Here is a 27459-nt window from a genome sequence, read left to right as displayed (position 1 = left end):
AACATCACTAGATGAAGCCCCACTACTAGCACATGTGTGTAAATTTTGGTGTCTACATTGACAAGCAAAAGGGTTCTATATGAACCATGATCGATAAGATCCTTGTGTGGATAAGGGTACCTGACACCACTGCATTAATCAACGGAGTTATCAATTTAATCTAGTTTAAATCATTAGATAACATTACAAGAAAGGCCTGGGGATTGGGGGCCGCTTTTTTATAGTAGTAGGCTGAGAGGAGATTAGGCCCTGGACCATGGCAAGTGTAAGCCTCTTATTTGCTTCCAGCAGATCCTCCTTTAGGATTGGGTCACCAAGAAGGCTCTATGTTTCTACATCAACTTCCTAAAAGCTACTTGGAAAGGTAATCCTTAAGCATCCCCTTTCCATATTATACAATCCCTGATAATATGCTCTAAATAACTGCAGTTTGTTACCAATGACGAATTGTCTCTGGTCAACATTGGTCACACCAACACATGTAAATTAGCTTTTAGCTTTCAATTTTTCTGAAAGCAGCTTACCAGGCTGGTTTCCATTACTGTTTTCATATGTTTGAATTATACACTTTTCAACAGAGCTGAGATTGCTACCTAAAGTACACTAGGGTATGCATGTAGTCCAAATAGTAATTAGAAAAAATCCAAAGAAGTTTGTCAAGATGGATAGATCTTTTTTCAGTTCATAGATATACGAGAGCCCTAAAGATGAGTCTTCAACAGATTTTATTCTTCAAATACAAAACATCCAGCACAGGCAACACATTTTTGCCAAGAAAAGGACTTCATCAGGCAGTGAAATAGATATATACAAAACCAAAATTTAAAAATACATTAAATAGATAAAAACAAATACTATTCTCTAGGTTTCAACATCCATTTTTACACAAAACATCTCACAGTAATAAGTTCAGAACTAGACACCAATCTTGACGAAAAAGAAGAACCCCAGAAAAGCCCCACATTATCTACATTGTTTTAAAAACAAATATTGTGTCATATTAGCTCAGTCCCAGTCCCACTCCCCTCGTCACATGAATGCTTATCCAGATCAGACCCGGCCATATGCAAATCAGTCTTGACCCTGTGCCTCATGGGAACAGTCCAGCCCGCACTGCCAATCCTGGTCCTCCCTGGACCGAGACAGGCATCCTAGGACCGGTTTCCGGGTTTCACCCCTCATCAGCCAGGATAACTTGAATCCAGTGTCACAGTGAGCCCAGGACCCACATCTGGGCATACCCGGCGCACTTAAGGCGAGATAGCAAAATACAGACAACTGATGGATGGAATGAGGAACAAGGTCATGACTGATTTGCATATGGCTGGGTCTAAACTGGGGTAGCATGGTGAGCAAAGGAACAATGGATTTAACCCAGATCTATTGACTGGGGGTGAATGTTAGATTTGCTCTGCATTCCGTCCATCATGTATGTGTCTTTTGCTTTCTCGCCCTAAGTGCACGGATATGCACAGACGTGGGACTCCCGGCTCACTATGCCACTGGATCCAAGCTAGCCTGGCTAATGAGGGGTGATGCCCCGAAACCAGTCTCAGGATGCTTGATTCCGGTCCAGGGAGGACCCAGCTTGGCATTTCGGTCTGGACTGTTCCCATGAGGCACATGGTCAAGACTGATTTGCATATGGCTGTGGTGGAATGGTGAGCAAAAGAACAATGGATTTTACCCAGATCTATTGACTGGGGGTGAATGTTTGATTTTCTCTGCATCCCTTCCATCATCTGTGTGTCTTTTGATTAAATGCCCCCAAGCATCTTCTATGTACAGAATCCAGACCATTGATGTAAACACATTACCCCTATCAAAATACAAGAAATACACTTCTAGACACTATGGTAGGACAGCCTTTACACCCTAGGCTATAATACAGTAGCTCCTCAACTAACCAGTGCCTAGGAGGAACTAATGTTGAGACTCCAAAGTGCACTCCAAACTCAATCGGAGTGTGGTCCTACAATGTGACCCTCCCTGTCCTAGAAGAGTAAACTGTGTACAAGAGCTGAACTCACTTGCAAGTAATCCATGTGAGCAGACGTCTTGAATATAGAACAATAAAAAGTAAAATCCTATTTGTTCGCTGACTGTGTCTCTAAATGGGACAGAGTCCAAATTCCATCAACGTGTTCCTGAGGCTTCTGGAATTGGGACGAGTGTTAAGCCCTTTGCCCTGTTTTCTCTATCTCCATCAATCACCAAACTAAAGTTGCCTCCAACAATGTTCTCACCCACAGCAAAACTGACCAGGGATGATGAGAACAAAAGCAGAAAGTTCTCCAGTAGAGTTATGTGTGCATACTGTTGCCAGGTTCAGAAGGTATTTCTCTGACGGTGCTTTTTCTAAAAAAAAATGTGTATATCCGTCAATATTTGTTTATGCTTAAAGATCAAGCTACTTACCTTCGGTAACAATATATCTGTAAGAGACATAGATTAGTTATAGATTCCTTACCTTGTGAATAACCCCCAGGCGTCAGACTGGATCCGGAGAATTTTTCATCAGCAGTGCCCCAGCACGTCGAAAGATGGCGTTGGTAAGCTCCGCATTCGTCATCGGCATCGTGGTAGCCGGGATGATGTTGCTGCAGCTACTTAGATGCCGCCTTCACGCGCTGACGTCAGTGTTGAACACGACTTTTAACATCAGAAGCGCAGAGCCATGTAAGACACTGACCATTGGTGTGCAAAACTAGGGCTCTGAAAGTAAATCCTTTACCCTGGAAGTCAGTTCGCAGAACGGGGAGGATGGGTCGGACGGTAAGGAATCTGTAACTAATATGTCTTTTACAGATATATCGTTACCGAAGGTAAGTAACTTGTTCATCTAAAAGAGACAATTAGTTATAGATTCCTTACCTTGTGAATAGATACCCTAGCAATACCAATCCCGGAGGTGGGTCTGCGAACCAAGTTCACACCAGACAGTCCGGGAGAATAGAACGGCCAAAGAAGCCATATCTCCAGACTTAGCTGTCCAGGCAGTAGTGTTTAGTGAACGTGTGCAGAGATGCCCACGTGGCTGCCTGACAGATGTCATTGAGGTGGACTCCACGTCCCGGCAGAGTGGTAGCTGCCGTCGCCCTGGTGGAATGGGCACGTAGCCCACAAGAGGCTCCTTCTTTGCCAAAGAATAGCAAGTTTTGATGCACAAAACAACCCATCTAGAGATGGTTCGTTTGTGTACGACCCGACCTTTTTTAGCTCCCACATAACTAACAAACAGCTGGTCAACCACCCGGAATTGTTTTGTGCGATCCAAGTAAAAAGAAAGCGTACGTTTTGGATCCAGACGGTGGAACCTCTCTTCCTCCTTAGAAGGATGCAGAGGTGGAAAGAAGGTGGGCAAAGTGATGATTTGACCAATGTGGAAAGAAGTAACCACTATGGGAAGAAAGAATGGAAGAGTTCGAAGGACAACCTTGTCAGGATGAACATTCAGAAAAGGAGGTTTTGAAGAAAGAGCTTGGAGCTCACTCACCCTGCGAGCAGAGGTGATAGCAACTAGAAAGGCAGTCTTAAGTGTCAGAAGCCTGAGAAGACAGTAATGCAGAGGCTCAAAGGGAGCGCACATAAGATAAGTTAGAACTAGGTTCAAGTCCCATTAGAACTAGGTTCAAGTCCCACTGGGACATTACGAAGGGAACAGGAGGGAAAAGATGAGTAATGCCCTTAAGGAAGCGATTTACAACAGGGGACTTAAAAAGAGAAGGCATTCACTAGGCAACGCTTTTCATCGACTAGCGATGAAAAGCGTTGCCTAGCGAGTGCCACCTTGGAAATTCAAACGTGCAGAATTGCTGACATTGTGTGTTCTCTTTGGTGGCAAACAGATCTAACCAATGCTTTCCCCAATGCTGACAGAGACCTTTCGCCACCTCCGAGTGAAGACGCCATTTATGATCCATCAATGAGTTTGTCCACCCTGGCGTTCAAAGAACCTGCCACGTGTTAAACCCACCAATGATATGCCCTGATGCTCCAGCCATGTCCAGAGACGGAAAACCTCTTAACGTAGGGTTCACGACCCCACTCCGCCTTGTTTGTTGCAGTACCACATGGCGGTGGCGTTGTCCGTGAACACCTGTACAACTCTTCTCCGGACAGAGGGAAAGAATGCTTTGAGTGCAAGATGAATTGCTCGAAGGTCCAGAAGGTAGATGGAACCCGGACTCTACCGGAGACCAGAGGCCTCTGATCTGGGCAAGCAGTGCCCTCCGAGATCTGGACGCATTCGGACAGATTCCCCTGATGCTGTGCCCACTGGAACTTCAGGTCCCACTGCAGAGCCCGCATATGCCACCTGGCATGATCCACCAGCGGGATGCAGGAGGCCATCATGCCCAGTAGCCTCAGGGTCACCCTGACCGAAACCCGGGATAGAGGCTGAAAGATGGGAATCATAGCCCAAATATCCCAGACTCTCTGCTCAGGAGGATAGACCCGAAACTGCATAGTGTCCAGAACCGCTCCAATGAAGAGGAGCTTCTGAGAGGGAGTCAGGTGTGACTTTGGCACGTTGATAGAGAACCCCAGTGAATGCAGGAGGGAGGTCCACCGTAGTCTGGAGGTGGGAGACAACAGACTGGGGCGAGCCTGTCTTCAACAGCCAATCATCGATATAGGGAAGACTGGAACCCCTGATCTGCGCAGATTACCTGAAAACACCACCATCACCTTTGGAAACACCTGAGGAGTGCTGATAAGGCCAAAGGGAGGCCCAGTAAACTGAAAGTGCTTGCGGCCTACTGTGAACCGCAATTAACACATGTGGGCCGGCAAGACGGGGATGTGAAAATAAGCATCCTGCAAGTCTACTGCTACCATCCAGTCTCCAGGGTCGAGGGCAGACAGAACCTGAGCTAGCGTAAACATTTTGAACTTCTCCTTCCGGGGAATTGGTTGACGTTCCTGAGATCCAAGACAGGACGCAGCCTTTGTCCTTCTTGGGCACCAGAAAGTAGTGGGAATAGCAACCACAACGTACTTCTGGGGCAGGAACTCGCTTGATGGCTCAGTTGGACAGGAGAGCCATAACTTCGCTGTTGGAGAAGGGCCAGATGATCCTCCGACATACAATGGTATTGAGGTGGCATGGCTGGGGGGTAGTCTCGAAGGGGAGGGAGTAGCCCCTTCGGACTATTTTGCCAAACCCACCTGTCCAACGTGATGGTGCGCCAGTGGGGGAGGTGATGGCGAATCCTGCCAACCTCTGGTGATTGGTTTGCCATGAAAGGTTGGACTAGGAGGGGTTGGGGGCTGCTTCAGATGGAGTGGTGGTGGACTGACCTTCTAGCTGACCCCCAGACCCACGGCGGTAGGTCCCATGAGCCCGGCTGCACAGGGGTTGAACAGCTTGCGCTGGCCTGTGGCTCTGGGTGGAACGTGGTGGAGAAGACTGCGCTGGGTCGATGGTGGAGAGGCCCAAGGACATCGCCATAGCACGAGAGTCCTTGAAGTGCTTTACATATCTGGAAAAACCAGTTGACCGTAGCCAGGGGTACCATCGAAGGGCTACCAATGTTGAAATCATCCTGAGTAGCGAGTCAGCGGTGTCCAGCCCACATCGAATGGTAAACTTGGCTGCATCTCTCCCCTCGGCGACTGCCCCAGGAGAGCATGACCTGGGCCTCCTACGGGAACTGTGGCAGCACCTCCGCTACTGTATCCCACACAGAGTGAGTGTACCGGCCCAACAGACATGCAGTGTTTACTGACCACAGCCCCAAGGTGGAGGAAGAAAACATATTTTTCCCAAGATGGTGCAGCTTTTTGGATTCCCTATAGGTGGTGCGGTAGGGAATGTGCCTTTGGACGTTGAGGCTTGGACCACCAAGCTCTCAGGGTAGAGGAAAGGGGGGATACCCAGGGGCGGGTGGTGGCGTCGGGCAATCATCCTATCCACAGGAACCCCTATGTTGGGCCTGGACCAGGTTCCCAAAAGATTGTCTATCAGGGCTTCACCGACTAGCAGCAGGGGCGCCGAAGAGCTCGCTGTCGGTTGAAGCACCTCTGTCAGGAGGTTAGTCCTGACTTCCAGCGTAGGTAGCTCGATGTTAGGAGTCTCGGCCGCCCTACGCAACACCACTGCGAAGGAAACGCCCTCCTCCATAGCCACAGTAGGAGAAAACGACATGCGAAGGTCTAGGGAGGTATCCAGACCACTGGCTTCCCCAACTTCTCTCTCCAGTCCCGATTATATTTCAACTGGTCCGTTAAAAGGTCTCCAGACCCTCCCAGTCCTCCTCACCCTCCTCTGGTTGCCAATCTGGCCTGAAAGAACCAGGGTAGAACACGTGCACAAAAGTACCCGTCGGCACCAGTTCTGGCGTCAATCTACGTCGGGGTGGAGGCGGACGCCGGTTGTGTCCCCAGCCGGCGTCAGCTGCTGACGTGGTGCCGGTGGAATTGGCGCAGGTGGAGTAGTTATGAGGTCAACCAGCAATGATCTGAACCGGGCCTGGATCCAAGGGGACCCTGCGGCGCTGGGGCCGAAGCCGCGGGCATCGAAGGCCCAGTGCCCCATTGAGCTTCTTAAGGATGGCTTGCATTGCTTTGTAGAAACTCCGAAGCTGGTCAGGGGTCACTCCAAGTCCCTTAAAGGGTGAGGGAAACTCAGAGTCGACCCTTCTTGCTCCACACGCGGAGCCGCGGGAGGGGACCACCAGCATCCCTCGCCGAGTTGGCCGACGGACGGGGAGCAGTCGAAGAGCGACGATGCTTCTTTGACTTCTTCTTGTGCTTCGACTTAACTGACGAGTGAAAAGACTTCGAAGAGGACTGGTGATGGTGGCTCCACGACGATCCCCCGACCTCCCACACGACCTGGACCTTGAACGGCAGAGCCAACTGCTGTGCCACGAGAAGCTTCGGATTCATGGTCCAACAGTCGGAACACGACGGAGTTGTGGTCATGTTCCAGGCAAAACAGGCACAAGGGGTGCGGAACCATCACCAACATCAACCGTTGGCAGGAGCTGCAAGCCTTGAAACCAGGCATCCCTAAGTGCACCAGGAGTCGAGGACCCAAACGGTGTCGACAAAAGTCGCTCAAAAAAGTCAGTCCAAAAGTGACAGAGGTACCGCTCTCTCCGGATCTGTGCTGGCTGACGCGGAAAAAGAAAGAACTGACATCAGCGCGCGAGGACAGCGTCTAAGTAGCAGCTGCGACATCATCCCAGCAACCACGACGCCGACAACGAACGCAGAGCAGACCGACACCACCTTTCGAAGCGCAGGTGTACTGCTGATGAAATAATTCTCCGGATCCAGTCTGACGTCTGACGCCTGGGAGTAAGGAATCTAGAACTATTTGTCTCTTTCAGATAGACAGAGTGAATCATTCAATATAGCAATGCCTTAAATTTTATACCTGGCTGATGTAAATAAGTGCCAAATAAACCATTGGGATCTCAACCTTTCCTAATTTTTACAGAGAAGGCATTTCTCCTTCTTACAAGCCAGATGAGCTTTCTTAGTATACAATTACTGTAGCAGAAAAACTCTTTTTGTCAGGGATTGAAACCTTGTACATTGATAGTAGATCCCCTAATCATGGTTAGAGATCTCATTAAAACAAGGCCGCACCCTCATCTCACCAAATGAAACCTGCATTAGAGACAGTCCGAATGTAATTTTAAGGGAATCTTTCTGGACCCTTGGATTCAGAACACAACACCAGTATATCCAAAACACTACAAAGCAAATACCCACATGATCACCCCTTTGATAGCACGTCAACCACCAACAATACCGCACCACATTATCATCAATATGAAGTTAACCATAGTAGGAGAAAATATGTGCGTCCTCTTTTTCACTCCTAGGCCCCTCCTAACTAGACAACTCTTACGAGTATGTGTCTACTAGATCATACCCTGAATCCCCTAGTGACACCAAACAACCCCAGATAACAAGCAATAGAGAAACACCAACAGCACAGTATTAGGACCAGTAGCGGCTGCTACCGGACTCGATTGGTGAGGCGGAGCAGGGGAGTGGGGTGAGGGGTGAAATAAGCTTAAAAAAAACTTAGCAGTGACGGCCGGCCTCCGCCTCTCCTTTATCTTCTTCTTCCTGCTCCAGTCCTGCAGTAGGATACAGGAAGAAGCAGGAAGCACCCAGCTCCTAGGCTCCGATAGCTAATCACAATGCAGAGTTGTGACTGGGCTGAGCGCCATGGATCGGTGCTCTGCAGGAAATGGGGGCCTGGGCATGTTCTTCATGCAAGCCTGCATGAAGAAGATGGGAAGTGCGCATGAATGTTTGGCCGGCCCGAGAGGTCCGACCAAACAGGCATCTGCACTTAGGAGTGGGCAAACCATTCCTCCCCTGCTCCTCTGTCCTCGGAGCAGACACGCCCCGCCCAGAAAGCTGCTGCAGCAGAAGGAAACATAAAATGATAATAACATGAGTTATTATCATTTTATGTTTCCTGCTGTGGAGCGAAACTTCACCGCCTTAGCGGAGGAACCACCACTGATTAGGACCAGTATTTCTCTGGACTCTGGAACAATTTGGAGCGGAGTAACCCAACAGGACTCATAGCTACTATCCTCAGACTCACTCAGGCTGTGGAAATCTCCCACTTTAGGACCAAATCATTATCAAGAGACAAGAGGAGAAGTGCCATAGCTCTCACCCCTGTGTCTACCCCTTCAATGCAAATCAAATAAACAGAATCTAAGAAGTCCAACATTTACCATTTAATTTATTGAATTATGCCTCCAACATGATCAGCGCGCAGGCAGCCCACCATTTAAATCTATCTTTGTGCATTGATAGGACATTCCAGTCCATCCCTAACTACATTAAATAATATCCATGCACAGCAAAACACAAACTGTGCCCAGCACAGGTACGCTGGTCCTCCTCATAATTAGCGTTGTTAGGTTCAAAGCTCTTTGAGTGATGGACCATGGAGTAGGGGCTCCTTGAGCCAGTTCTGGCTCACCTAACACAGAGTAAGGATCGAACTCCTAAATGTGGCAGCCTTCTTGGTGGTAAAATGATATTGTGACGAGAAACGTTTTATTTGAACAGGCGGATAACATGTAAACACCAGGCATACATCCTTAGTTGTCGCTCACCTTTGCAGGTGGACTCAAGGTCAGCTGACGCAGCACGGTCAACAGAGAGAGATCTTGATAAAGCTGAACCTTTGAGCTGCAAAAAGAGCTCAGCTCAAATTATGTTGCCATCTACAGGACTAATTATTTAATTCTGTAGGAGTGAAATATTGCCCTAAGGGCATGTATGTGCGACACATGGCACTTTGAAAAATGCCAAAAAGTGAATTTTTCAAAGAAATTGCAAATTGCCACCAACTTGAAGTTGGTGGTAATTTGCGCTTTCTTAAGGCCAAATTGCACTTTTTCTCTGCTTTATATATTGCATTTAAGGAATCGCAATTTGCGATTCCTTAAATGCAATCGCAAAATAAAGAATCAAAAATTTAGCGATTCTCTAATTTGCGATGCCCTTTTGGGATGATACATCCCAAAAGGCATTTTCCCATTCACAAACGGGCCGAATCTGAGAATCTCCCGTTTGTGAATGGGAAAAGGGCTTGACACATATGCCCTTATACCCTTAATGATGGTCTCCAGGTCAGATGGACTTTCTTTCATCCTTCATTTTGACCCTAAACCGTTAACAAAATTGCAACAGATCTATTTTCTTGAGCAATGCAGACCAATCAGTACTCCGGTGATGAGGGCCCAAAAGACTTTCGTAGAGTCAGTGAGACATCCTCAAAAGTACAAGTATCCAAGTTTTAACTTCACATCTACATGGCCTGCATAAATGAAAAAATACATCCAGAGGGGTTGTATAGGACTATTAAGGTTTGAAGGCACAAACTACAACTATGAGAGAAGAAGCATATTTTAGTGGCAGGTAATATAAAACATTACCAACTTTACAACATCAAACACTGAAGCTCAAATAAATAATCAATAAAATGTACATTAATACAATAAAAAGTAGGTATATAAACAAGAAATATGAAGTGTACACATTTTGCAATGGAACAATGCAGATAGACTGTAAATGTCTGTACTATCAAGGGATATAGTGACTAACTCAAACGAGGCAGTGATTTGATTTGCCCAGATTACTCATGATGTAAAACAGTGTTAAAATGACATTTTAGTAGATAACCAGTAGTGCACATAAAAATGCAATGGAGTAGTAATAACAAAAAGTGTGCAAATGTTGGAATGGGTCACGGAGGATGGATTCTACATGCCTCTGCCATCAGGAGATGGAAATATCTCAAACAAGATAGTAATTCCACCCGCCTAAAAATCTCTTAAACTAACAAGCATTACACTCAGGGCAGCTGGCGTACTGCTTGGATAGCTAATCAACAATCTTGTCCATTACGCTTGTGATCGTCTTCCTCTCACAAAGAAAAGGTGGGCATGTACAAAAAATGTGCACAAAAGATTCCTGTGAGTAAGGACAAAAACGGAAGGCTGCATTTGTTCAATGATATTTCCATTTTTGGACTATTTCACCATTTTAAAAAGGCCAAGACAGATTTTTCAAATTATAAGCTTGGTTTCCCTAGATAGAGAAAGCATTAGATACTTTGAGGTGCAAGTTAGCTATATGTGGATACAGAAAACAGATTATGTTGTTTTGCTTGTAAGTTCTGTAGATCGATAATTTTGGATCTTGTTTTGATCAGTTTATTTGATGATCGATTTAAAGTTTTCAAAAGTAATGGCAAGGGTCCATGGAGGGATCATCAGTAGGTTGCAAATAATTGTCTGAACAGCCAAGAATCAAGGGTTGGACTTAGAAGACAAGATTTCAAGACCCAAATGATGTTTAAAGGTGCCTTTGTCTGTGTTGATTAGAAAAAACATAATTTTAGTACAGCAGCGCTTTGGGCCAATGACTTTTCTGTAAAATCAAACTCCAGATGAAGGGCCCCATTAGGATGGCAGGCGGATTGCCCCAGCCGGGCCGGCGGTAGTCACTGCCGGCTCGGCGGGGGCAATCCGCCCGCCATCCCTGTAGAAAAGACCCCCGCCATATTATAATGGCTGGGGTGTCCATGGCGGACGGAAAGACCGTCCGCCACTTTGACCGGCCGGAAAAGGGTTCAATACGGTGGCGGTGTCTTTCAGACACCGCCAGCTATATAAGAATTAGCATTTTTTAATGCCGCCGCCACAGAAAGGCATGCAGAGTCTGCTTGGGGGGCACGTTGTGGGCCTCCATGGACTCCGTGGGGTGGGGAGTGCACATGGGGGGGTACTTATGGTACCCCCCTGCCTTTCAAAGCACAAAGTGGCAGGCACCGCGCAGTGCCTGTCACATTGTGCTTTGAAAAGTACAACATGCATTTTGAGCATTGCGAAGGGTGGTGCTTTCAGCACCGCCTGTCGCAATGTTAAAAATACAGGAGGCGCCCGCATCATAATGGGGTGTGCGGGACCGCCGCTAGCATTGCGGGCGGTCCCATTCCCCACTGATATGGCAGGCGGACAAAGTCCGCCCGCCATACTAATGTGCCCCGAAGTTGGGCTTCCCTAGCTAAGCTTGGTAAAGATGAAACAATGTGTACAGCTTCAACTGCGTCCGTTTAAGCCATTGACAAAATAGCAAAAGCTTCTAATACACATGTGAGTGACAATAGATACTTGCCACAAAAGTGGCGCTAAGGAAAGGCCATAAAAATACTTAGATGCATTTTGTAATGATACCTGCTTCCTTGGTGGTGAGGGACTCCATATGCTGCTTAAATTGACCTGAAACTTGGAAAGCCACCCTTAGGTACCTGTATGAACCTGCACTGCTGATTGTAAGGGGAGGGCTATCATCCACATTTTATTAGATTTACTCCAACTCCTTGAAAAAGTAACGACTTTACTTTTTTCTTCATTAATTTCTAAATCATTATTTCTGCAATTGCATTCCAAATTAACTAATGGGTGTTGGAGACCTATGGAGGAATGGTCCATTAAGACAGCGTTGTCATTGTATTGCAGAATATGCAGCAAGTGCTTGTTTAATTTAGGTGTGTAGTGTAGTTCCTATATTCCCAAAAGGCTCTGCGCATTGGAATAACATAAACAGCAGTGTAGACTTAGGACTGAGGTCATCTAGGTCTCTACTGACTATGTTAGACTTAATTAGTTTTGCCAGCTAGCTCAGAGGTCTCTAGAAACTTTCTCGAATGTTCAGGAAAGGGTTAACCGTCCTGATTTAGACAAGAAGGGATTAGCTTCTGACAACCATATAACATGACAACTTTGCTCCGCCAGAATAAAGAGTGTATCTCCAGAGTCGTGTGAAAACAATAGACAGCTATTTCCCCCAGTCAGTCGTGCATGCTTAGTTCCACCAGATTGCAGAGAAATAGAGAGACGGGCGTTTTCAATAAAAGGTGTTATTTTATTGAGCAGTCTTCTTTCTCATACAAGAGAAATGAATTGCCACAATTGCAATACCTATTAAAAATTAAAGTGCGTACAGTAAAAGTAGTATTATGAAATAATACTGTAAAAGCATTGATATGGTTTCTTAGCCATATGATACTTTAAAATGGATTAAATATATACATGCATAAAAACATTGACTAACAAACTCAACTGGTGCTTTTAAGATACACCTACCCCAGTGTACCTGACCGAAGCCTAATACGTGGGAAGGAGTAGGTAAGTTGCAGTTTTAAGTTAAGTTTTGCCAAGTATCTGATTCAAGAATTCTCTCTAAGGTTTTAATCAGCTCCGTACCTTGGGTATAGAATGAAGGAGGTCTTGCATCTCGCTTCTCAGGACTCGATCTCCCAGAAACCAGCGAGGGTAACTTGGGAACACCGGAGCTGGATTTTCTTCTTTCTCGGCTGGAGAAAAAGACAGCGTCTCTCTCAGTGCGTCAATGGGAGGGGCGGTTTCCGTCGGCTCTCATAACAGCTGGGCTCCCGGGCAAGTAGAACGTCGCTCTGCTCCCAACCACCTTGTGTTTGCTTAAGGCAAAGTTGGTATATTAATACCTGAAAGGTGCCGGGTTTGACGTAAGGTTGGACATAAGACGTCACCAAGAACTAACAGTTCTTTCTGGACTCTAGGAGTTCTTGTGCAAATTGAAACAAAAGCAGGGGGGTTTCCCGGGCTGCTGGAGGCTTGGTTTGTTTAAAGAACGCGTTGTGCTTTCTAGGAGTCTATGGGAGTAGCCTTGCTGTGTTTTGGACTGCATGGGCTATTACTAAATATGGATATGATTCTTATGCCTTTATAAGGATATTTATTAGTTATAACCACATAAGGGCATGAATTGGGAATATCGAATTAGGGTCCTAAATAGAAATACAACAGGTGGACGTGTCCTGCAATTTGTTATTGATTCCTCCATAACAGCTACAAACAGGTTAAACAAAATGGATGTCAACACATACCACTGTTTCTTACCTTTGTCGCTGAAAACTTCCTTGGACAGGGTACTACTGACTGACTGCCCCCAACTTTACTTGGACCCAATTGTTGAAATATAAGGATATTATAAAGCTTTGTGTGTTATCTGGTAATCTCCACTAGCTTAACTTGTACTAAAGCAGATTTCTGTGCATGCTGTCAAAGGCTTTCTTGAAATCAATAAAGTGTGAATGAAAAGGTCTGTTAATTAAAAATTGTGTACAAGCAGCGCAAAAGCAAAGATATTATTGAGGGTACTGCTGTTTCTCCTAAATGTAGCTTGGAATCAGGGTATCAAGCTATGCTTTTCCGCTCACTCCCTCACATCTTCAAGGATCAGGGAGGTAAAGTATTTGGAATCAACGTCCACGAGGGCTATACGTCTATGATTCCACGCGACATCTTTTTTCCCCTTTTTTTTATTGGGAAAATATAGGAGCCAATTGAGGATAGAGGAATTAAATGAGAGAAAAAGCAAATCTAGAAGATGTTATTAGTGAATTAAGCCATATGCCAGGGTTTATTTAAAACATAATGGCTGGTATACCATTTGGTCTTGGGGTTCCCATGTTCGGACTTTTCGGAATTACCTTTTGGAAGTTCTTGACTGTTATTCAATGGCTCGATTTGGAAGTTAACTTGGGTGATACGTTTGCTACACATTGTTTAATCTTGAAGACCCTCTTGGTCACTGTCTCTGATCCAAAAATGTCTTTCATGAAGAGTGCTTTGGGATGGATTCGGGAATCAGTGAGGAAGTTTACGGTTTTGCCTCCTATGTTGTATATAGAGCAGTTAGGTATTTTTCTAAAACTATAGCGTTTAGATTTTTAACCAGAGGGGAGTAAATTGAGGATGACAATTTGTGATCCAACTAAAAAATGTGTTTATAAAGATCGCATTGTTTGATCATCTCCTTTGTGATTTGTACCACATCTTGACTTGATTTACTCAGCTATCTGCAGAGATTATGGAGTTTTATTTTCTCTATTTGGAGACTGAGCTTGAACCTGGAATTTACACAGGCATAGGGGGATTGCGAGAATTACTGTGCTTCTTCACAACATTATCCATTGATAATTGACTGTTCCTGACCAGTATTCCACTCAGTTGCTTCACTGCATCTTCTCAAACCATATGGGAGAAAAGAGGAGTACCGGACAGAACAGTCCTATAAACATGCTGGAAGCAAATTCATCTACCCAAGCAATTGGTCCTTGACTGATAATGACCAAAAAAACATGTCTTGTGTTAAGGACCATGATTCCATTCTCTATAGGACTTGATCTCTGCAGACTATAACTGGTGATAGCATAAACTGTTACTTGGTTGAAGTGGTCACTTTCCAACCGGGGTTCAATTTTGAATTCTTTTACATGATTTATGAAATGCAAAGAAATTATTGTGTAATCCAAAACAGTGTTACGTTTTGAAACCACGTGAGTAAAGGATGCAGTGTGATCCCGATTAATATGGCAAGTTATTGCTCTTAAACCCATAGAATGGAGAACTTTGATAAGCTGCCTGCCTACAAAGAGGATCAGGTCTTTGATGAATAGAAAGAGGGCAGAACTTGCCATATTAGATCTTGTTCTTTTGTTGTTCCAGTGTCGGAATTGGAATGAAGCAGGTTGAGAATGTAATCAGAGGTTATTATAAAATCTGAACCGAGATGTGCAGTGCACAAGTCCTATAAATATTTCTCAAAATAATCAATTGTGATGCAGAGGGATTTAAAGCCTAATTTTAAATAAATGCTTACTATTATTAATTTTTAAAACTTTGTGTTTGAGATTGTTAATTTGACTGCCAAGATCCATGGTTATCCGGCATTTAGATGTTCTGTTACAATGTTAAGAGTGATTTTACAAACACTGCCAGACCACCTAAGGTTTTACCCTTCTCTGACACTTATAACACCGGATTAAAATGGGCTTCATAGCATTGTGGTTGGATTGCTCTTGTTTTCCATGTTTGTTGGAGGCATACAACATCATGGTTCTTTAGGTAATTTGTCACCTTCTTATTGCTAATTAGTTGTTTCCATCCGGATATGTTCCATGATCATAAATTAATCACAGTGACTTGATGGATGCTGGACTGCCTGCATTTATCTATCCAAATGTGATTAAGAATGAGGACTGGGAAGCCTGCTGATTAAATGAAGCTGGTTATTGTTGGATAAAGTTCCTGGTAACCATGACCAATCTTGTGTCGGATCTTCAGCCTTTGTTAGTTTAAAAACCTGGTTCCCCTCATTACTTATGTTGATCTGGATTGTGTTAGTCTCTTGACAACAAGGTAGGGCATATGTGGACTCGCCCACATTACTGTTTACAAGGGGTTGAATGTAAAGCGCATTTGACCTTTTAAGATGTGCACTGAGGCTCTTGGGGTATGACTTCTCAAAGAAGAATTAAGCTTTACTGCTTTAATGAGTTCCTGTTTGTACTATTAAGTCAGGTTTCGAAAACTGAAGGATAGAGTTCAGGTTTGGGTAGGGAACTGTGCCACCCTCAACTATCAAAGCAATGTTTCTGGAATAAAATTGCTTCAAGTTAATTTTCTTACCTTAATACTAGCCGTATTCATTTCTCCTTGATGGAGGGTGCCGAATGCAAAGGTGATGATAGATTGATTAGAAAAAGAGTTATCTGGAAGTGCTTTTAGCAGGTTGAAAATATTGATGAAATTTAGATAATCCTGTGGCCCTCAAGACACATAGAGATGCTTTAATAGACTAATCAAGCCTCAATCTGAACATTTACTTTCCAATGGTTTATCTTCATGCAGGTGATATGATGAGGAAAGCACACATAATGTATACTTGGACCATGATCACCCACCCTCTCAACATTATTTGGTGTGAGTGCCTCACCGCTGTAGTTGGCAAGGGTGAGCAGTTGTTCTGAAGTTGTCACAATATCCTTACTGCAATAACATTAACTGTTGCATGGCTAAACACTTATAAGGTCCCAAAGGCAAGACCTATTGGATAAGCCAATGCTTGTTTTTGTCTGTTGCGGGGATATTTATTTATTTCTAGTCACGCTTGCGACTTCATTCTTTTGAGTATAAAGTTGAATTTGAAAGCAAAATTCTTCCATGCTTCTGGCCACATCCTGCAGTCAGTTGTAGTTTAAAGACAGATGCTAATAAGGCTGAGTTCGGAAAACATGACCAATACCTTCAGACTTAACCACAGGCTACACTATGTGTGGGTGGGAGCCACTCGGCGCGTCTTCACTTCCAAAACATCAAACTTACCGCTCTGGTACATTATGTGTCCATGTGAAAGCAGCAACACATCATCATTTTAAAACCAGGCTGGCCTTAGTTGTGCTTGGAAAGTGGCGTGTATGTGCACCCTGCATCATAAAAAAGAAAAGATGTCCCAGGTCTTTCCTTTGCATTCTGGTACTTGTAGTCCTAGATTTAGAACGATAAAAACTTAAAGCTCCGGGTAGAAGAAAGTAAAGAAAAAGTCAGAACCAGACATGCTGCAGAATGGTGTAGCACGGAACTTTTATAGGTGGCCAAACTGATTAACACAGAGAGCAAATTGGATATTGATTGTGGAAGTCATCAGGTGAGATGCTTGCACACTTGGAGACAACATCCCTTCCCGCTCACCAGTCTCAGGGTGAACAGATTGCTCCACTTCCCCTTTCCTGGGCTTTTCTTTTACAGAGCAGCATGGGACCTGCTAGCGCAATTGGTTCAACTGAGCCAATTTAAGACAATCCCAGAATGCACCGGTTCGCGGAATGAAAAGGCCAGGGCGGGCAACAGTCTGTTCCGGATGCAGGGATTCATCTGGTCGCTTTAGTTGTGACTGATTGCGATTTCTGTAATCTGCATCCTCAGCACAGCGAAACGGATATGGGTGATCAGGCCGGAAAGACCAACTAGTGCTTAATTTTAGCCGGTCGTTGGAGGTGGGGCACACCGGCACTAATTTTTGGGAACCTGTAGTTATTTTCTCCTCATTAGACTTTGAAAGGTGGCATGAGACAGAAAAGCACACAAGAGGAAAGAAGGTGGAAGAGAACGAGGGGAAAACAATGAGAAAGGTAGAAATCAGGGATAAGAAATAACCTGCAAGATTGAGCTAAAGGGGCAGAAAGTGTTTGGGTGACTTATAGAGGTGTGAGGTGGAAACATCGCCTTGGTACTCTGCAAGCTGACATTCGATAGCGGTGCATGTGAACTTAAAACTTTGGGCCCAGCACTTATTCTCAAATAAATTAAGCACTGCACATGCACAGCATGTGGTCACAACTAAGCCTTCTGTCTTGATGTCATCAAGGACGCATTGCTGTTGTATTGCGATTTCATTTGACAGATCTTTGTGTTCAATCCTGCAAAGACAGCACTGACTACATCTCCCAGAATGCATTAGGTAGTTAAAACGAAAATCCAGGACTACAGTATCCTCAGTGACAGGGAGTAATCTGTTAGTCTTGCAGCAAACTACTTTCCTGGGACAAAGTTGCTACATCCGAGCACAGACCTCGTGTCACTCGGACCAGCCACTGGCACAAAGCAGCATCCAGTGCGGCGGGCGTGAGCCTGTCACTCAGACGTGAAACGTATCTGTGTACAGCCTAGGGCAGCTTTGGACACAAGAGGGTACAAGGGAAGCCACCCCAACCCAAGGGGCGCAATCCGTTAAGCCAGACTGCTTGGCTATCTGATGATACGCTGGCTGCTTTATCCCTACTAGGCATGTTTATAGCGTGTTGCTATTTAAATCAGGATTGATTTAATTTGTTCTATTTTACGTTTATTTTCACTTTTTTTCATCATTTATTTAACTGCACTCACTATCCTTGTAGTTTGCATGACCCCATTTCCTCTTAAGTCATCTCATTCACCAAGTTTTGCTAAACTAGAGACTTGAGGGAGCGCGAGAGGTCTGATCTGGCCATTTCACAGGCTTCACCAAGCTTTCCAACATAACTTTCAAAAGGAAGACGTGGAGTCAGAACAGTGGGCAGGACTTTTATTTACGAAACATGGATTCTTCTCCACGCGTGTCAACAGTGAAAAAAAACACAAGAAACTTTAAGAAGACCTAATCTGTTTATTATTTCGACTGCTAAAACAAGAATAACAAGAAAACAGAGGAAGACTTTTAGAAGACAGCAAGGAGGGGAAACGGGTATCAGCTAGTTGAGGGTTTGGTGGTCACAGAGTGACGAAATCTGTTGTGGGGAGGGAATTGAAGCACGAAGAGAGGCACTCAAAGCGCGCGCCCGCACACATGCACTCAAGCTCTAGGCCGGCCATGGCAGCATCTGGTAGCACTTTTTAGGTTTCGCTGGGGGACGGAGCTGTAAGCTCCGCCTCCAGAGAAATCTCTTGATTTCAGTAGTGACTCTGGAATACGCCCCCCTGTCCCATTGGCTAGCTCCATAAATGGAGGCTAGCCATTGGAACAGAGAGGCGTCCGTCATGGCCGGACCAGATTCGGGGGCGTTCCCGAGAATCTTTGGCTTTTGGCTACGTCATGCTACGTCAGCCAAAAGCCGGGAACGCCCCCGAATCTGGTCCGGCCGGGCCGTGCTTGCTGCTGTCCTGTGTCCCTCCTCCCGCCGTCCCCCCTCCTCGCTGTCCTGTGCACGTTTCCCGCCGGCCGTCCGTGTCCCCTTCCCCTCCCACAGAAGCAAAACAACCCTTGTGTCCCATTGTCTTTGCAGCATTCCCTCCCCTCCCACATCAGATCCCCGCCTCCCGAGCCGCAGCTGATCCCCGCTCTCCCCGCCTCCCTCTCCCCTCCCACAGCAGATTCCCGCCTCCCTCTCCCCTCCCACAGCAGATCCCCGCCTCCCTCTCCCCTCCCACAGCAGATCCCCGCCTCCCGAGACGCAGCCGGTCCCGATGCCGTTGTAACACGGCCTCCGCTCTCCCCCTCCCCTCCCACAGCAGATCCCCGCCTCCCGAGCCGAGCCGCAGCTGATCCCGATGTTTCGGAAGATAGAAATTACATCCCGTAAAATGTGTGCAAGCGGAAGAAGTCCAGGTGAGTGCCCGTTCCTGCTTCCCGCTGTCTGTGTGCCGGTCCCGCCCCCCCCCCCCCTCTTCCCGCTGTCCGTGTGTGGTTCCCGCCCCCCCCCCCCCCCCCCCCCGTTGTCCGTGTGCGGTTCCCGCCCCTATGTGATCGTGGGATAACCAATCCATCTTGTGACTACCTATGCATTATTTACAAAATAATTGGGAAACAGTGTCAGCAGAAGTTTTAATCTGTAAACACGGGATACTTCCATTGGTTTGGCAAGGTGAGTGTGCTTTTTGCACTAGTAAAAGTGATTGAGCTCCAGCGATTGGGCTCTGTGTAAGTCATGAAACCAACACAGACCTACCGCACCATTCCAGAGGAACTAAGTGAGAACCTTGCCATGATAATTGGTAATCCGGATTTTGTACCAGTAAATGGTGCAAATGGTCTCGGTTTCACTACACAATATCACACACATATTTTCTGCGAGTGAATGGGATTAAAACTGAATTATTTGAGGGAATAAGCGTTTGTTTTTTAGTTTATAATAAACAGCATTTCAGAGAGAACCATTTTACATAATGCTGCTCCCTTGCAGGTTACTTTTGCACAAACATTTGCAACAATCGATCCGTGCAAAAAATTCTGTTACACAGACCAGTTAAAAAAAGTTCATGATTTTGCAGTGGTTTGTTGGTACTACTGTTGTTACGCTGCTAGGTTAGTGCAAATTGTAAAGTTGGCCTGCACTGACTGAGAGAACACACGGGATTCTCACAAGGAGCAGCGAAGTTGCAACAATGTACAAAGTGTTCTTCTAAAAGCAAGATGTGTGCTGGCCAGTGGCATCAGTGTTGTGCTGCTTTTAAAAGTAGTGTAACTGTGAATACTTCAAACAGCACGTGGCACCACAATACTAGTGTGAAATGAGCTGTTTTGCAAGTGTTACCAGTGCTTAATAACGACTTTTAGTGCTGTTACCCTTTTCCCACCAAATCGCTGCAGATTGGCTTGCTACATCAGTAGATTTCCTATAACGTAGGGTTCAGGTGGTTAATGACAGAATTGCGCATCTTCTATTGACTCATTAGAGCATCTAATCTACACGTTGAAAGTGTTGGCTTTCTTTTGTCCTGCGCGCAGCCTCTCTCTACGCAGGTGTCTGCTTCAGGCCCCCTGTGGTGCCACAGGATTTCAACCCTAGAGCGGTAAAGTTACTTCTCCAGACTCCCCCCAACACGAGTGGGCGGGTCAACATGCAGCTAGAAGCCATGTCTCTTACTTTCACTGTCAGCTTCTCGACCACAACTCGTTGCAAATATGACTTGTGCACTGATCGCCTGACACAAAATGTCTTTTACTCCGGCTGACCATAACAAAACCGACATTTCCACAGATCGACTCGTGCAAACATCTCGTCTGTACCAACCGACTGACTGAAAAAAAAAATCTTGACTGGACAGTTAGTACAAATGTAAATTTTCATTGGTCAGTCGGTGCAAACATCAGTGGAATACAATCCTTGCACTGGTGTAAACGTGTGCCATCGCTCTCGATGTACTTTACTTCCTTGACAGTCTTTAATATCCATTCGATCGAGTGCATTTCATTAACAGTCTTCCTTTCTTACCACAACCGGTTCGGTTATAACCGCACAGGCCGAGAGATTGGGTCAGGGGCATTGAAGAGGGTGATATATTTGTAGCCTGCCCCTGTCTCCGACCAGGCGACCGCTCTCCCCCTCCCACCCTCCTTTTGTGCACTTTCAGCCCCTCTGCATGCTGATTTATGTTCAGATTTGGCGCCCGCAGAGCCATCTGGAGAAGCATTTCATCCCGCGGTCTGTGACAGATAATCTATCCGGGCGCCTTGACGGATGGCCCCTGCGCCGGGGAGCGCGCCCAGCCGACCGGAAACGGCCTGCAGTCATGCTAGAAGTAGACAGGCTTCTTCTAGCAGAGTGCAAAGACAGAGGTCGTGTGAGCAACACCTGGCAGGTTGTGATCGGGGAGGAAGACAGTCAAGGGTAAACCCCAGCGCTCACCATGTGTGCTCTTGGCTACTAAATTGGTGATTTGGAGCAAGAGGGCCTGTCCTTGTGCAAAATAATTTGCAGCTCCCAAATGATAGGCTGTGTGACATTGAGTGCCTCTTACTTTTAGAATCCGAGTCTTCTGGGTAAAAGTAACAAATCCCAACTTTCACATAGTCTGATCTTGGTTTCTTCTGTTTTGGAATCAAACGACAGGCTCCTTTTTAACACATTGTGTAATCTTTGTTTACATTTGTAGTTCTGAAATCGAGGACCTTGGGTATATTGTAGACTCCGGACTATTGATTTTCATCTTCCAGACTTGGGTAAATAGTGCAGATTTCAAGTCAACTGAAATATTCTGTAAACTCTAGTTGTGGAATCACAGAGTCCTTGATAACATTTGCAGGCACGAATTGAAGACGCGCTGTGATCTTAGTTCACAGCTATTCTTTAAATACGGGGTTCAGAGTACATAACACAGGTTCCCTCTGCCATATTTTCTGACCTCGGATCCAGAAGACCAAGGTTCCAGTCCCAATTTGCCCGATTTATTACATTGTTTGATTTTTAGCAGAGCCCTTCATTTTCATGTATTTCAGATCACATCTCTACAGGAAATTGGAACTTATTAGGTTTCGACCTGGCGATCTGCGCAAGCAGTTCGCGCAGGCGAAATCTATTGTTTACAATATTGGCTTCAGGAATGTCCCCCGGCTCCCATTGGCTAGCTCCATAAATGGAGGCTAGCCATTGGAACAGAGATCTGTCCTTCATGGCCGGACCAGATTCGTGGGCGTTCCCGCGATTTCTTCCCTCTCCGATCGTCATTAAGGCCGTGGGCGGGGTTTATTTTTTTTTTAGTCCGTTTCGTTTGGTCATTCTGTGTTTTAATGTATGTCCAGATTTGTGTCGCAATGTATGGTGATGCAGTGTATGACTGGGCGTTCGAGACCAAGTGAGTTGGGAAGGGAGCATGTATTGTATTGCACAGTCTTGAATACACTACCTCCTACAGGGACGCCTGCTGACTCTCCTCTTGATACTCTTCTGCAGGAGTAAATGCACAAGCCAGTTTTTATCGTAGTGCAAAATGCTAACTGAAATAGTTGCAATACAAATCGCATTTGCGAGAGATTAAGCTATTGCCATTGTAAATGACAATGCCATTTATTTATCTGTTTTCAAAGCCAACACATATATAAAAAGTTTGTCATTCACAATGCCAATAGCTCAAACTTTTCCAAGAGCGAAACCGTTGCATTGTAAATGCTTGTTTTACCCCGCCATCTGTCTCCTCTGCACGGGTCATTAAGTTGCTTGTTTTTATTTCCCGTGCTTTCCCCTCTGCCTCCGTCCGATCACTTTCACTTTCGTTTGAATCCAAATGTAAATTATCATGGTGTGCAAACTTTTTCGAGTTGCATCAAAATAGTCTGTGTACCTCCAGTCCTTTGCCTGATAAATTAGAAATTGTAAGCCCTGTATGAATTTTTAAGGAAACTACACCAGTGCCATCCTTCCAAACTAAGCATTCAAAATCCTGCCTACAATCCACACTTGAGCAAGTTCGCCCTTTCGTTACTTTGGCTAACATATGATATGCCTGCCTTTATTAGTTTGCTTTCTTTGTATATCGAGGGAGGGTCCTTCAGTTTAGTGGGCTTATTCCATTCAGCTTTGGAATTTGGGCTGGTCCTATAGTGTAATTGCATGCAACTTCTGTTGCAAATTGGCTAGCTTGGCACATCAGTTAGCAAACTTCAATTTCAAAGCAATGTTAATTGAAATAGCTAGAGGCTAAAGTGGGCTATCCAATAACCCAATTCTGTAGTGTGCAGAAACCCGAATGACACTGCGGACCAATGGTTTAGGATGTCTCGCAGAATATTAGGCGTATCGTCATTTTCAGAAAAATCAAAACTTATTGCCATACTTAAAAATATAGATTGATTCCCAAGGACACAGCTTCATCTGAAGCTTTATATACTTTTATGCTCAATAAAGCTGCTGCTCCTTTTAAAAGGTGGCCTCTTATTTACATAATTAAGTTGAAATCATAATATTCTCTCATGTGTACTTCCAACTTCCAGGTAGGCATTCCGGCAATCCTTGCTTCATTCAGTAGACGGAGGACCAAGTGGTACTACTGTGCTACATCTGCTCTCAAGCGAATTCCTTTGCTCAGGTCCCTGTAGTATATATTTACACCACCTTTTGCCTCGAAAGCCATCTATGGATGTGTAGCAGCCTGCCTCTCCCGGCGCTATAAATGTTACATGCGTGTGCTAAGAATATTTTTTATAACAAGTATTTTTATTAAACTTTTGTCAACAAAATATAACATATATTATGACTGGTTCAGAATTTCATAATATTTTCAGGAGCATCTTCTCAACTGACAATGTGTCAAAATAAGGTGACAAAGGGAGAGGGAATAGGGATCGGAGCTGGGGAACCGGGGTGCTGTTGGAAGTGAGACCTTAATGATGTCAGAGCACATGGTGCCAATAGGGCTGAACCCCTCGGACAAGAAGAAGTGACTGCCCAAAGGGGGGCCGCGGTATCGGTAGGGCTCAGGCAGAGAAGAGGAGAGGAGAGCCAAATACTGAGAGATGTGCCCTGTGGCTCACGGGGTAGGGTGTCATCTCGTGTAAGAGAGAGAAAGTGGCCGAGGAGGGCATCCCACGTGGGGAAGTGGGGTTTTTACGGATATGCTGAATCTCATCAAAGCACAGTGCCTCACTCTAGGCTCTTCCCCATTGCTGCACAGCTTCATGCTGTGATGCTGGTCCGGGAGGCTGGGGAGATCACTATTTAAGGGTGATAGCCCGCTTAGCGAGAAGTGAGGCTAAACTTGTGAAGAGGGCCCTGACTACCACGCAATTCCGCTGCTTAAAAATATCTCGAGAACAGGCCTCCCAGGGTGTTATGTCCAGGTGTTCCGTCACCTCGTGGGGTGTGATGTGGACTGTCTGCCAAAAAGGAGAGTGCAGGACAGGACCATACAATGTGCTGGAGGTTTGCTGAGAAATCCTGGCAGCCGGGCCTCCTAGATGTGGTGTGTGTGAGGGGGGGGGGGGGATAAGGGGGTGCGTTGTGTGATATGCTGCCTGGAGTATGTTGAATTGTGCGTTCTTTCTGAAACCAGGCATCGTGGGAGGCCTTGTGCGGGGTTTCGAGTCCCATTCTGAGCTGTGAAGCGCACAGCTCAGCATCTGTATCTGTGTCTCATTTGTCTCTGAAGAAGAGCAGTCGGGTCCTGGGTGATCCCTCTTGGTCTTGGTCCGATAAAGCCATGTGATAAGTTGCCGTCACATCCCCACGGTGGGTAAAGTCTGAATAACGAGTGTGTGGCAGGTGCAGCGTCTATTATGGACCCTTGAGTGCGGAGAGCGTGCCTTGTCCGACGATCCGGTTGGAATGGACTCCTGAGGAGGGCGAAGTCATCGACCAAGGGGTTGATGGTTAGAAGCTGGCCATCTGCGAACAGGGCGCCTGAGTAGGAAAGGAGCAATTATGTCAGGTGTTTGCTACGTGGTTGTGACTAGAAAGGGCTTTAACGTAAAATGTGTAATGCAGGAGCTAAACCAAGCAATCTCAAAGCATTCTCCTTAGCCTGGCCCTGGCGAAAATATACATTTTTCTGTTCAGGATGAGTCGCGGGATGAAGGGACCAAAATTCTCCGAGCATCGAGGGTTCAAATGTGATGGCGAAAGGCACACAGGGCGGCAAGAGAACACGTGCCCTTCCACAGAGTGCTCAAAGAAAAAGCAACAAGTGCGGCAGGCTGCAGGGGGAGGTGCGCGCGCGCGGCAGCAGGGGGGAGGAGGTGGGCCTGGCGATTCACTTGCGGGAGTGATAATTACTACCTTATGGTGGTGCTCGCTCCCGCAAGTGAATCGCCAGACGTGCACGTGTTGCCATTGAAGGCAATGGAACGCGTGCACGTTTTTGGCTGAAAAGCCAAAGCGATAGCTAAAGGTCTTTTTGCCTACGCAGCGCATGCGCGCTGCTTAGGCGAGACCTAAAAAGGTTAAGTGCAATCCGGGTTCTCCAACAAATAACATAGTAATAATTAAATTAAGGAATAAACGCTTTTGAAAAAAATTAAAGTAATGCTTCTATTTATCTTGTGTGAGGAAATTAACTGGCCTTTCTCCCGATTTTTTCAAGGGATAGGTACAGGGCTTTGTGCCTGAGGCATGGATCTAGCAAGACAAATGTGTGCGTACATTTATAAAAATGTAATACCATTTTTAAAATATCAGAATCAAAAGAAGGTTTTTCCAATAGTTCCCCAAAGAGGTTGAGTGTGTACCACCCAAAGGCAGCAGAGGATTCTGAAATAAACTGAAGGTTACATTTTTAGTTCCACATTTAAATATCCTAGCGATTGCAAACAGTAAAGAGAATTCTGAAGAACAGTATCCAACAAATTGTCAACAGACTTAAAATCGGAAGGATGATATTCGGATATTTATTTATACAATCATTGCTAGATAAAACGTGTCAGTGCATCAAGCATCGGAAATAGATTTTCTGTTCAGTCAGGGGTGGATAAGTACAAGACATGATTAAGGGTCAACTTTCCAGAAGGCAAAAGGATTTTTCTATCAGGGCCTCTAACCAGGTCTGGAATTTCATGAAAGCCTGGGGTGGGAGGAAACAAAGGCATGATGAACTGTACTAACAGCAAGGAATAAGAAGTCCTTTAAACATGGCAGCATAAATGTCAAAAACATAGGTTATAATACTTACATCTTGTAACTTGATATTATCAAGATCACAGGAGCTGTAAACAGCTTCCACCAACCAGCTTTCAGGGGTAATCATGTTCAGTGTAAGAAGAGGGGAGTCAGGCATGTCAATGAATGTTGCTACTGGTCCTGATGAAATACTTTTATTGGATAGAAATGTAACTTCTGACTCCAGAACAAAACGGTAAAAGCTGTTGAGGATAAATACATTCAAATTTAAATTAAGCAAAATGAAAAGCAAGAATATGAATACTGAGTTAATTATTACTTTGACAGCTTTTTATCATCATAGCCATTAAATATTGTGTGGTATTTAAAATGGCTACTCCTTATGTGCCCTGGATATGAACAAATACTTCTGACCACTGTTGGTTTCTCTGCTTCAGTTAGCTGTTTCCTTGTTGGGTAGAGGGGCTCTGATTAATATTTCAAACAGTGCAAGGTTTTACATGTTTGCTTTCTAGGTTTAATCCCTCTTGCTTGGTGTAAGCATTTTCCGCTGCAAGAGTCCTAGCACGGATATCCCTTAGCCACCCCAGTAATGATTGTGTATTGCAATAGTAACTATGCAGCCTCATGAAGAATATCAAGGAAGTACAATGTGCTGTTAGAGAAAAGACCTGACACAGGTTTATTAGCACAAGTAATGGGCTAACTTATGGGTGATCCAAAAGGGGCAGCTAGTGTTGCCATCCTAAAGTGGATTTCCCACCGACTGTACAACAACTCATCAGACGCAGCAACGTAAAACAGCTTACTAGGATTCACCCCACCACTGGAGGCCAACGTCCAGAGGAAGGTAGCTCCCACCCGGGTGGAGTGGTTAGAGGGCAACCCATGCAACTATCAAAGCCTCTATCGATGAACACAGGGGCACCGCCACTTTTACCCAGGGCCCCCGTCGGATGGGTTCCAGTATTGTGACCACACCCATTTATTTGGGCAGTGTTATCTGGTAATTTTCTATTCAATTCAATTCATGACATTTATAGACAACACAGCTATCTCTGAGGAGGTGTCCCAGCATTAGTGGAAAGGTCGCAAGAGTGAGGGAGGACCTAATGATTACACACCCACAAGAGAGGTAACAGACAGAAGGGTTTTAAGATTGAGCCTGAAGACAGATTCCGAGGGGCTGCAGCGAGGACTGAGCATCAATGTGCTCCACAATTTGGAGGCCAGATACGTGAAGGAGTTTCCCTCCCCCCTCTTCTGGCTTTATG

At 45.4% G+C, this 27459-nt stretch overlaps 1 protein-coding gene across 1 annotated transcript in view; it reads right to left on the bottom strand.

Moving 5' to 3' along the window:
- UGGT2 (UDP-glucose glycoprotein glucosyltransferase 2) overlaps window positions 1-27459 on the bottom strand; it is a 1432652-nt gene that overhangs the window by 433320 nt on the left and 971873 nt on the right. Inside the window, exon 27 of the mRNA XM_086936163.1 lies at window positions 26238-26427. Coding sequence (XP_086792289.1) covers window positions 26238-26427 — 190 coding nt within the window. The remainder of the gene's footprint in view (window positions 1-26237; window positions 26428-27459) is intronic.

Source organism: Lissotriton vulgaris, chromosome 8, assembly GCF_964263255.1.
Source record: "Lissotriton vulgaris chromosome 8, aLisVul1.2, whole genome shotgun sequence".
NCBI lineage: Eukaryota > Metazoa > Chordata > Amphibia > Caudata > Salamandridae > Lissotriton > Lissotriton vulgaris.
The sequence above is the reverse complement of the archived record's forward strand: the minus strand, read 5'-3'. Positions and strand labels throughout refer to the sequence as shown.